Source organism: Gallus gallus, chromosome 32 (assembly GCF_016699485.2).
Source record: "Gallus gallus isolate bGalGal1 chromosome 32, bGalGal1.mat.broiler.GRCg7b, whole genome shotgun sequence".
In the NCBI taxonomy this organism is placed as follows: Eukaryota; Metazoa; Chordata; class Aves; order Galliformes; family Phasianidae; genus Gallus; species Gallus gallus.
Genome location: NC_052563.1, coordinates 85,583 through 96,729, shown reverse-complemented (window position 1 = coordinate 96,729; position 11,147 = coordinate 85,583). Strand labels below are relative to the sequence as shown.

Here is an 11,147-nt window from a genome sequence, read left to right as displayed (position 1 = left end):
TCAGGGCTAACGTGGAACCCAAGGCCAAGCACCAGCCCTGGGCCGAGTCAAGGCAGCGAAACCCGCCCCGTGGTCTTCATGGAGCTCAAAGGCCAGCCTGCCCTCGGTGCCCAAAGGGAGTAAGTGAGCGCTGCAGCCACCAAGCTCCCGATCAGCCAAATGACTGAAGTTTAGGAGCGAGGGGCCCAGGACCACCACCTCTGGTGTGGTGCTGCTGGCACACAAGGGGTCCAGGTGTGGGGAGTGCCAACCAGCAAGGGGCAGAGCTGGGCTCGTGCCGTGTCAGGGCGGGCAGCAGGCTGCTGTGCCAGCGCTTGTCATAATGGGCAACTGACAGCATTGGCCACTTGCCGCTGTGTCGCCGTGGCGACGTCTATGACACGGCCAGCCAGGAGGGGTCTGAAGGCGGTGCCCAGTGGTGGCCCCTGCATCCTGAAGGAGCATCGGGCAGAGAGCAGATGCATCTGGAAGGGATGAGCTCCCACGTGGCTGTTGCCAATGCGGGGCGTCCTGCTGCGGTGAAGCGGGCCAAGATCCAATTCTGGGAGGATGGCCCCGCGACACAGCGTGACTACAGAATGCCAGAGGTCACCGCCAAAGGTACGCGGGTCCACTGGCAGCACAGGAGCAGAGCTGCCAGCAAGTCCTGGCACTGAGCGGGAGAGCCAGCACGGGGACCATGTCAGGGCTGTCTCCCTTTGGGGCTGGGGACAGTGAGGACACTTTCCATCTGCCACCTCCCTCCCGCTGCGAGGCAGTAGGAGCGCCGGGAAGCGGCAGAAGCAGAGTGTGACCCGCTTTTCCTCTGCCCTCCAGAGCGAGTTGCCGTCTGGGATGCGGTGGCCGTCTACGTCCAGGAGCAGCTCCTGCTACGCAAGGTGGGTCGGCCAAGTCTTCCTGCTTGTCTGCTTGGAGGGGTGGGGAGTCCCCTCGCCTTGGGCCACAGAATGCAAGCAGGGAACTCAGCCCCCAAATCCCTGTCAAGTACCAGCGGGCCTCCCGCATGCGTGGTATGACTTGTGGTATGTGGTGTGGTGTGCTGGGGCTGACCCCAGTCTCTGGAAACCTCTGGCTTCCACGAGGCTGCTTCTGCCTTGACTGCTGTGCTGTGTTGTGGGAGGGCAAAGGGAGGAAGGGAGAGGACCGGGCAGCTCCTTCCTAACATGGCCTTCCTTCCTCTCCCACGGCCCTGGCCTGGCCTGGGCTTCTGAACAGTGGGAGAGGGCACAGCAGGACTCGAAGCACAGTCCCCGCACAGGGCAACCTTCAGCTCTTCCTCCAGCCTTAACCCTTCGGCCCTTCCCTTCTCTTTTACACGCAGGGGGTCCGAATTCCCACCTTCGGTTCCTTCAGCATCGTCTCCGAACGGATTGAGGCTGAGGATGGAGCCATGACTCTGCAGTGGCCTGCGTTTTGCCTGGCCAGGAACCTTGCGGGCATCCACAACCTGATGGAGAGCGACCCACCAGGTAGGAGGGGGCTTCAACCCTTTCTGGCTGCACAGATGGGACAAAGGGGGCTATCGCCTCCATTCTCAAAAGCAAACCACCCCCTGCACAGAGACCGTCCCAAGAGGGGGTTGTCCTGGGCGGTGACTGCAATGAGCAGCACTTGGGAAGCACCGGTGGAAGAGCCGCTGCATGACAGACTCTGACACTCTGGTGTGATTTTCCAGGCCATAAGGAGGTGCAGCCCCTCAAGTACACTGAGGTGGCCGCGGCCGCATCTGTGACCTGGCAGACTGGGAAGGCCTGCATATTTGGCACCACGTCCCTCGTTTCCCACTGCCTGAGGAAGGGGGAGAACATTGCCTTTGTCCTGAAGGACATAGGAGTGCTCCTCATCGAGGGAACGAGAGTTCAGATGAAGTTCTACTACGACTTCCTCGAGAGGATCAGCGGGAAAGAGAACCTAGAGAAAGTTGTTTTCAAGGTGAGCTTTTGGCTTCTCCATGGCCCTTGTGCTGCCTGCACGTGGCTCACCAGGAGCTGGCCAGCTGCCCGGGCCGTGCAAGTGCTGTGGTGCTGTCAGCTCTCTGGCCTTGGGCTCCTCCAGCACTCTCCAGTGCCTCAGCTGTGACAAGGACGTCCCACATCCTCCCTGTTCCTGCCCTGCAGGTGCCCCGGCTGCGGGACATGGTGGTGTCCCGGGTGGCAGCTGTAGCCTCCCTGACGTCCTGTGGCCGAGTCATCGTCTTTCCCAGGTGAGTATGTTTGTGGCTGCAGCCCCTGCTTGATGCAGCTGCTCAGCTCTCCTGCAGCAACGTTTGCTCCTTGTGACCATGGGCTTCCTGCCATGGGAACCCAGGCAAAAATAGGTGATGTGACCGTCTGCCTGTGAGCAGGTGATCCCAGCGAGCAGAAAGGGCAGCTGGAGCCGTGGCTCACACCGTGTCTTCTCCTTTTGTACAGGTTTCGACGGGAGTTTGTACCCAAACCACCACCCAGGACAGCCCGCAAGGCCTGCCATGTCCCATTGCCACCTCTTGACCAGGGCAAGAAAGGTAAAGCAGCTGCCAGCTCCTCTCCATCCTACACTCATCCAATGTGCGATGGGAAAATCCTCAGCCCACGATCATCCAAAGGCTCTGACTTGTGAAACCATTCACGGCAGCTCGGCACTGCCTCTCCTCCTGACCACACGTTGTCCTCATGAAGTCTAAGACGCTGGGTGCGATGTTCCCACAGTGCCCCCATCCCTGGCTATGGCAAGAGCCGGGGGGGTCCTAGGCCCAGTCCTCCCCCCAGGAAACGAGCTCCCAAAAGAGACTGCCACCTCACTCGCACCACCCAGCTCCTCCTTCCCAAAGCAAATGCCACTCAGGCAGCCCCAAAACAGAGCTGCGCCCCGGAGAGGAGGAGCTGGGCACGAGACACAGAGGGCCCGCGGTCTCTGGGGATCGCATCTGTGAGGGGAGCAGAGTGGCCCTCTCGGGTGCTTTGGGACAGGCCTGCGTGTCACCGGGCCAGCAGGTTCACAGTCATCCCCCTCTGACGAGATCTCTCCTTCCCAATTCCAGAGGAACTTCCTGAATTGCCACCCCTCCCCAGCTGGATCCGCGTTACCTTTCTAGTGAAAAAACAGCCTGAGAAGGAAACAAGCGATGTCAAGAAGAAGGCCAGGTGAGACTGCAGGCTCAGGGTTGGGATCTGCACGGGGTGTTTCCCTGAGCCGGCAAGGGCCCATTCCCCAAGCCCAGGCAGTCACTGTTCAGGGCCGGCCAGCAGTGCTGAATGCAGCACGTGGAGGGGTGGGATGGGGCTGCCGGGAGCCCCCATTTCACACGGCTGGCCCCTCTCCAGCCCTCAAGAGAACGCCAGCGCGCCCCGAGAGCTGCGCGTGGGGAAGGCTGCGTTGCAGCCCAGGGTCCTGGCTCGGGGTTGCATTATACGGCCCCAAAGCCATCACCCACTCAGGCAGACCCCTCCCACTGTGTCCTTTCAGTCAGCTGCCAGCGGTCCCGGGGGCGTCTTCTGCCAAAAAGCAGCCTCAGAAAAAAAAGAAGGGAAAATGCTCTACCAAAAGCAAGGCGGCAGAGATGGCTCCAGCAGAGGCAGCGCAACCTCCAAGTGGCAAAGAAGAAGAACACGGCGCGGTGAAAGCCCCCGCTGGAGGAGGAGTGCCGCAAAAGGCACAGGCCAAGCTCAGAAAGCACCGTGGAGCCCCAGCCCTGCAACAAACACCACTGGCAGCCCTATGGTCCTCGAGCTCTGAGACCAGCCTGCCCGAGGAGCGCACCTACAGCGCCTCTGCTGCGGTGCCACTGATGCACAGGAGGACCAGATCTCTGCAGAGTCAGCCACCAAAGACCAAAGCGGGGCTCCCCAGGCGGGGGATGTCCTGTCCATGCTGACCAGGGCATGGGGTGCCCAGGAGAAGCAGAGCTCCACCTGAGGCTGCCAAACAGGTGTGCGATTCCTCTCTGTGCCATTCCTGGGGGCCTGTCTGCACCCTTCTTTGGTTTTGGCTCCAAGTTTGCTTTTGGAGGCACTTCTTGCCATAAGACTGACTTAGCTAGGAGATGACAGGTGGGTGTGGCAATCAGCATCACTTGGTGGACAATTTTACATTTGAAAGCATTTCTTTGCAGCTGTTTGCCTTTGGCAGAGAGTGCTGAGGAGTGTTTACTTGAGGAAGGTGTGGGCTGTGACCAAAAACTCCAGCTTGGTATAGGAGAACTGAGGGAACAACGCCATCGTATCCTGCAAAAAACAGGATGCAGGTGGGCACCTCCCTGCTCCCTCCTATCTGCTGGCAAGGCGCGGGAGATGGGGACAAAGGAGTTTCTGCTGAGACCCCAAAGCCACAAGCCGCCACTCCAAAGAGAGCTGACCGTTGTCGTCAACTGAACAACGACCCCTGATGACCCATCACTACTGTAGATCGACGTCTGAGCTACGAACCACGCTGGACCTGTGGTGGTGACTGTCTCTCTCTTGCTTCCTACAAAGACGGCTTGCTTTTATTTGCTATCTTTTCTATCGCCCGTCTTCCCTTCCCCATCTCCTTAAACAACTTGGGTTTGTAATAAAGCGGACGGGCTAACATTTAACCCGTGGTGTCTTAAGCTCTCTGTCAGGTGTACATGGAATAAAAGAACCTCCTCTCGCTCTGATAATGGGAGCGAGACAGTGCCGTCTCTTTGAAGAAAAGCAGAGGTAGAGGGACAATGGGGACTCTTCCTTCCAAGACCCCTTGGCTCTGACAGACAAGGTGGCTACACTCCTTGGACCCTTGGGACCTCGAGCTCCTCATTTTCCAGTGTCACGCTCTCTTCTGGTGGCACGCAGAGCACACCAAAGCCCACGAATAGGCAGCGTTTGAAAGGCATAGCTATGCGTGAGGCCCAAGAGTTTCCTTCCAACTCGCTGCTCCTTTAGATCCCTGGTGGGAAGAGAAGGGCTTTCTGGGAGGCGCTGGCATAGCTTAGGAGCAAAACACTGCAGCTGGGCAACTTGTAGGGAAGAGAGAAAGAGAGGCAGAGAAATGGCTGCCCCCCCTCGGCCGGAGAGCCGTGTGTGGGAAAGGCTGTGTCACAGCCACGGGTCCTGGCTCAGGGCAGCAACACGTGCCTCTTCTGAGCACTGCTGTTACTGTTGCTGTGTTATCCTGTGTGTGAAGGGGCTGGTTCAACAACTGGTCGAGACAGCACTATTGAAGCAAACAGCAAGGGAGCCACCACCACATTCGGATAAAATGATGGTGTGAGAGGAGATGGGGAATGAAGACAGCAAAGATGATATCTGTAAGATTGTACCATATAAAAGAATTGCAGAAATCAACAATGTAAGAAGAAGAAAAGGGGGGAATTGTAGGAATGGAATGTTGTTTCTGCATTAGATACTGAAAATGGGGAATTGATCCGAAGAAGTAGAGCACAATGGATTTGTATTTTGTAACTTGTCCTTAGAAATAGCTGATGTGAAAAGGTAGAAATACTGGATATGTTAGTAGCGTATTTCAGAAGTATAGCTGCTGAATTATGTGATTAGTTCTTGCTTGCAGAACTGCAATGGTTTTTAAATGTTCCAGATAGTATAGGGATAGTACGATGGACTAGAAAGCATATTGTAGGGCTATACTGTTTAGATAAGAGAACCTCAGCAAGAGAAAAACAGACTTGACCAACATCAAAGAAGCCAGGGCCTCTGCACAAGGTTGGATTGCCTCGCTCTGTGGGTAGGTGCAACAGGCAGGCATGAAGATACTCCCCTCTATCCTCCTGCCAAGCTTGTCTCTATCCAAGGGCAAGCAGATGCCCAGAAACAGTGACTGAGTGTTGAATGAGCACACGTGAGCACACGTTAACTAATGAGTGACATGTGCTTAGCTAGCAACAAGTTATGTTGATCCAGTATCCGTACGTTTAGCTGAGCATCGGGAAGATTGTGAACCTGAAGTACTCAGCCAATGAGGAACCAATGAGGGGAGAAAGAGGTAAGCGTCGATAACAGGGAGTAAAAATGGAAGGCTGTTTTCTGTGTGCTCTCCTGCTTGCAGGAGGCCTGCCATTGCAGTTGTGCCGAGATTCTGCTTTATCAGAGATACCGTCCTGATAAATTATTTGTATTTGCCTATTTCCAACGTGGCAAGCACACCCCCTTCAGGGCACATGTCATCCCACCGTTAGTCAGTCCTTGTAAGAAGCACCACGACAAATCCACCTGAAAAACACAGCCCTTCCATTGAGTAACAAAGAAAGCACTCTGCCCTTGCTCCTGACCCTCGTCCCTGCCCCCACCTGCCCTCACAGTACAGCCACCTTCTCTTGAGCAGGGTAAAGAGCAGTGAGAATTCATACTTGGTTATCCTGGCACAAAGAGTTTGTGGGCCACAAAGGGAAATGCCTGCATTCCAGAAAACAGAGACAAAAAGAGACAGACGGAGGAGTGCCTAATAAAGATGTGACGATGTTCTCAGCTGCGACTGGTGTTGCTGGATACAAGCAACCACATGAGGTTGAGCACACTCTCCTGTCTCTATCCCAATCCAAGAAACACACAGAAGAGCTCAGTGCTCTCTTGCTTTCATTTCCTTCCATGACCAATTTTCAAATGCACGTTGTTCTAGGCCAGCACAAGCTCTAGGGCCTAAAGCCACAGCCTGAGTGGCCAGCACAGCCCCGGGGACTAAAGCCACCGGGGACTAAAGCCTCAGCCTGAGAGGCATGAGGTCCCTGTGGTCTAAAGCCACCACAAGAGAGGCCAGCACCAGCTCCAGGGCCTAAAGCCACAGACACATCCAGTGAGTCTGGCACCAGCCCTGGGGCCTAAAGCCACAGCCACATAGGGCAGCACTGGCCCTGCAGCCTACAGCCACAGCCCAAAGGGCCAGCACGTGCCCTGGGTTCTGAAGCCACTGCTAGAGAGGCCAGCACCGGCCCCAGGGCCTGAAGCCACAGCCTGACAGGCTGGAACCAATCCGGGGAGTTCAAGCCACTACCACAGTTAGAGAGCTCAGCACAGGACTCAGGGTCTGAAGACACATCCCAACCCTGAGAGGCCAGCACTGGCCTCGAGGCACACAGGGGTGCATTCCAATTGGTTTCTAATGATTCCGATTGGTGTGATACAGTCCACCTGCCAGGCCTCCCTATACTTATAGTCCAACCTGAAAGGTCAGCACCGGCCCCAGGACCCAAAAATACAGGCACAGCCTGAGAGGCCAACACCAGCCGTGGGGCCTAAAGCCACAACAAGAGAGGCCAGCATCAACCCCAGGGCCTAAAGCCACAGCCCGAGATGCCTAAACCGACCCGGGGCCTGAAGCCACAGGCAGGAGGGCCTGCACCGTGCCGCCGCCTGAAGCCTCATCCCCAGCCCGAGAGGCCGGCACCAGGGACAGAGAGCCCTAAAGCCACAGCCAGAGCCAGACAGGCCGGTACTGGCCTAGGGGCTAAAAGCCAGAGTCACGGCCTGGGAGGCCGGCACCAGCTCCAGGGCCTAAAGCCACAAACACAGACAGGGAGCCTGGCACCGGCAGCGGGGCCTAAAGCCACAGCCCAAGAGGCCAGAACTGGCCCTGGGGCCTGAAGGCACATCCACAGCCTGACAGGCTGGCATCAGCCCCGAGGCCTAAAGCTACAGCCCGAAGGGCCAGCACATGCCCTGGGGCCTGAAGCCCCACTCAGCAAGGCCGGCATCGGCCCAAGGGCCTGAAGTCACAGCCCAAAAGGCTGGAAGCAGTCCTAGAATCATATCAGATGATCATAGAATGGCCTGGGTTGAAAAGGACCACAATGATCATCCAGTTTCAACCCCCTGCTGTGGGCAGGGTCGCCAACCGCCAGACCAGGCTGCCCAGAGCCACATCCAGCCTGGCCTTGAATGCCTCCAGGGATGGGGCATCCACAGCCTACTTGGGCAACCTGTTCCAGTGCGTCATCACCCCCTGGGTGAAAAACTTCCTCCTCATATCTAACGTAAACCTCCCCTGTCTCTGTTTAAAACCATTCCCCCCTGTTCCATGACCATCCACCCTCCTAAACAACCCTTCCCCCTCCTGTTTATACGCTCCCTTCAAGTACAGGAAGGACACCATGAGGTCTCTGCGGAGCCTTCTCTTCTCCAAGCTGAACAAGCCCAGTTCCCTCAACCTTTTCCTCACAGGAGAGGTGCTCCAGCCCTCTGGCCATCTTAGTGGCCCTCCTCTGGACCTCCTCCAAGAACTCCACGTCCTTCCTGTGCTGGGGGCCCCAGGCCTGGACGCAGTGCTCCACATGGGGCCTCACAAGAGCCGAGTAGAGCGGGACAATCCCCTCCCTCTCCCTCCTGGCCACCCCCAGGGACCTAAAGCCTCAGCCCCAGCTAGAGAGGCCAGCACTGACCCCAGGGCCTGAAGCCACAGCCTGACAGGCTGGAACCAGTCCACGGAGTTCAAGCTGTGTCTAAAGACACAGCCCCACCCTGAGTGGCCAGCACTGGCCCCGGGGCACACAGGGGTGCATTCCAATTGGTTTCTACTGATTCCTATTGGTCTCTATTCACCCCCATCAGTCCTTGCTGGTCTTTTCCAGACGCTGATGCATTCCTTTCACAAAAACGAGGTCCGACGACCCACTCGTTTTCGGGTTTGTTGCCCGTTTGTAAAATATTTTATGACGTATACATATCAATCTACGACTCTTTTTCCATCTCCCGAGTCGCGCCTCCCCTGGTCAGCAAAGGGTCACTGCCACAATGGAGTCATCCAAACTCAGAGGAATAGTACACATCCATTTATTGACAGCGTTCTTAACAACTGACAACAGCCCATTGGAGGTAACATTGCCTAATGGGCTAATTACAATTCATAAGCCTTACAGGTAACCAGCTGAAGGAAATGGCTGCTACGAAGACTCAAAGAATATCAAGAAGCCACGTCCTGGTGTCAGGTGCACATCTTCAGTCTGATGGGTCGTCGGAGGTGGTGGTGTTCAGTTGACGACTCACGACGAGTACCAACTTATTTGTAAGTCCAAAGTGGTGGCACTCAGCCGCCTGCCGGCACTGCCCCACAGCTGTGCCTGTGCGCCCCTGGGGGCAGGAGCACAGGAGAGGCCCCTTCCGTGGGGACAGAGCCCTCTCCCCGCGCCCCACCGCGCAGCCCCGAGCTGGGAGGGGGGACTGAGAGGGGCGGTCAGATGGGCAGCAGCCCATCACAGACCACACGCAGGCTCCTGCTCGCAAAGTACGCCGGGGAAGCGTACATTGCCTGGGGCAGCACTCGCAGCAGGAGCCGATACAACAGCTCCTGGTCATAGTTCTGGGCGTACAGCACTGCAGAGCCCAGCACGGCAACGAGCAGCAGCAGGAGGCTGACAAAGATGAGGCAGATCATCCTGGGGGGCAAAAGAGGGCCAGGAATGAGGCGTTCCGACCCCACGGCAGCACAGCCCCACACAGCGCCAAAGGGGACACCCGGGAGCCGCACCGGCTGCAGCGGGGTCCAGGCCATCAGCCCACTGCCGGGAGCCCGGCTGCTGGCGGCTGGGCACAGGGCAATGAGGGGATACTCACTTCATCCAGAAGGCGAGCCCACGTCTCCTCGCCCGCTCAGCCTTCTCCTGTAGGTGAAGATGGGGCAGGGGCGCTGGTCAGGCCCTGCCGCACAGCCGGGGCTCGTGCAGGACAGTGGCAGCCCGGCAGCGCAGCAGCACAGCTGCAGCGCTGCAGGGAGCCCTGTCCCCGAGGAGAACCTTGTCGGACAGGGTGAGGGTGCGCTGGGCTCTGCCCCTTACCAGCTCTGCCTCCACCAGCTCCGGCAGCACAGCCCCAGGCACGTGGGCTGCCTCCAGCTCCAGCTGATGCTGCTGCCTGTAGGGAACAAGGCCTGCTTGGAGGGTGCCGGCCTCTGTCAGCACGCGGGCTCCCCAGCAGTGCGTGCCCACCCCCGGGCTGGGGTCGGGCTGCTCTGTCACACCATGTGCCCAACTGAAACCCAAGCCCCAAGCCCAGCAGCACTGCAGTCCCGTTGCTGCCCCGGGTGCTGCAGAGGCCCAGTCCCACTCACCAGGCACCCTCCAGCTCCAGCTCCTCCCGCTCCTCTTGCAGGCGCTGTCTTTCCTGGCGCAGCACCTGGCAGACAAAAGCGTGAGTGCCCGTGCCCGCTGCAGTTGCCCTCCAGGTCCCAACCTGGGGTCAGGCAGCCCCCATCCCCTCGCCCCTCCACGCTACCTCCATCTCCTCTGTCTCAGCCTGCAGCTGATCTTCCAGCTGGGCAATGAACTGCTTCTCCTGCAAAGACAACGGCTGTGCCATGTGGGGTGGCTGCGCTGGGCCCCAGGGACCCGAGGGACGGGGACCGAGGTCCTCCCACAGAGCCAAAGCTGTGAGGACGCTGAGCTCTGAGGACGAGCCCCCGCTCCCCCCTACCTGCTTCAGCTTCTCTTTCCTGGCAGCTGTTCTTTCTGCCCGTAATTTCTGGGCATCCTGTGGGAAAGAAGAGGAGCAGCCATCAGGGCAGCAGCACTCCCACGGACCTCCGTCTGACGGCAGCTCCATGCCGCCATCCCCTCCTGCCCCCTCCGTCGGGGTAACCAGCGCCCACAGGGCTGGAGATGCAGACCTACACGAGGGGACATCTGCTCACCTTCATCAAGGATTCCCTGGCCACGGCCTTGCACTTCTCCACGGCCGCATGAGCCTGTGTGAAGGGAGAGGAGCAGCGTTGGCACCGAGGTGCTGCCGGCAGCTCTGCATCCCACCGGAGGTGCCCGGCCCTCTGCTGCCATGCCATGGGCAGAGTGCCCTCCAGCCGGCAGCTCCCCCCGCCGGCCCTTCTGTGTCTGTGCACCCAGAGCTCACCTGCAGCAGCTCCTCCAGCAGATTCACACGCTGCAGATCTGCCTTAATCTTCCTGCTGGCAAACTGGGCCCGCATTGCTGCACCACTCGCACAGCTCCTCGCTGGACCAGAACCAACCGCAGAATGAGGCTGGCACGTTCAGCGCTGACCCACTGCCCCTGCCCCACCCCAGGGCCTCTGTGAGGTCATCACTCATTGTGACATCACCTGCACAGGAGGGTCCTGGAAGATCATAGAACCATAGGACGGTCCGTGTTGGAAGGGTCCTGGAAGATCATAGAACTGCAGGACGGCGTGGCTTGGGAGGTTCCTTAGTGATCACAGAACCATAGAATGGTTTGTGTTGCAAGAGTCCTGGAAGAT

General features: G+C 58.2%; 2 protein-coding genes across 2 annotated transcripts; one reads left to right on the top strand and one right to left on the bottom strand.

Annotated features, from left to right (window-relative positions):
• Nucleotides 1-427: 427 nt before the first annotated feature.
• LOC107049925 lies at nt 428-4,552 on the top strand. Its single transcript, XM_040654527.2, has 8 exons — nt 428-600; nt 817-878; nt 1,322-1,469; nt 1,676-1,932; nt 2,118-2,203; nt 2,412-2,503; nt 3,020-3,122; nt 3,445-4,552. Exons 1-8 carry the CDS (start codon nt 459-461, stop codon nt 3,851-3,853), a joined length of 1,299 nt encoding a protein of 432 aa, XP_040510461.1. The 5' UTR covers nt 428-458; the 3' UTR covers nt 3,854-4,552.
• A 4,393-nt stretch (nt 4,553-8,945) lies between these two features.
• LOC112531398 (trichohyalin-like) lies at nt 8,946-10,238 on the bottom strand. The gene is made up of 5 exons (XM_040654530.1): nt 10,155-10,238; nt 9,991-10,112; nt 9,719-9,794; nt 9,498-9,544; nt 8,946-9,319 (listed from the first exon to the last, which is right to left on the bottom strand). Exons 1-5 carry the CDS (start codon nt 10,236-10,238, stop codon nt 9,118-9,120), a joined length of 531 nt encoding a protein of 176 aa, XP_040510464.1. The 3' UTR covers nt 8,946-9,117.
• Nucleotides 10,239-11,147: the final 909 nt, after the last annotated feature.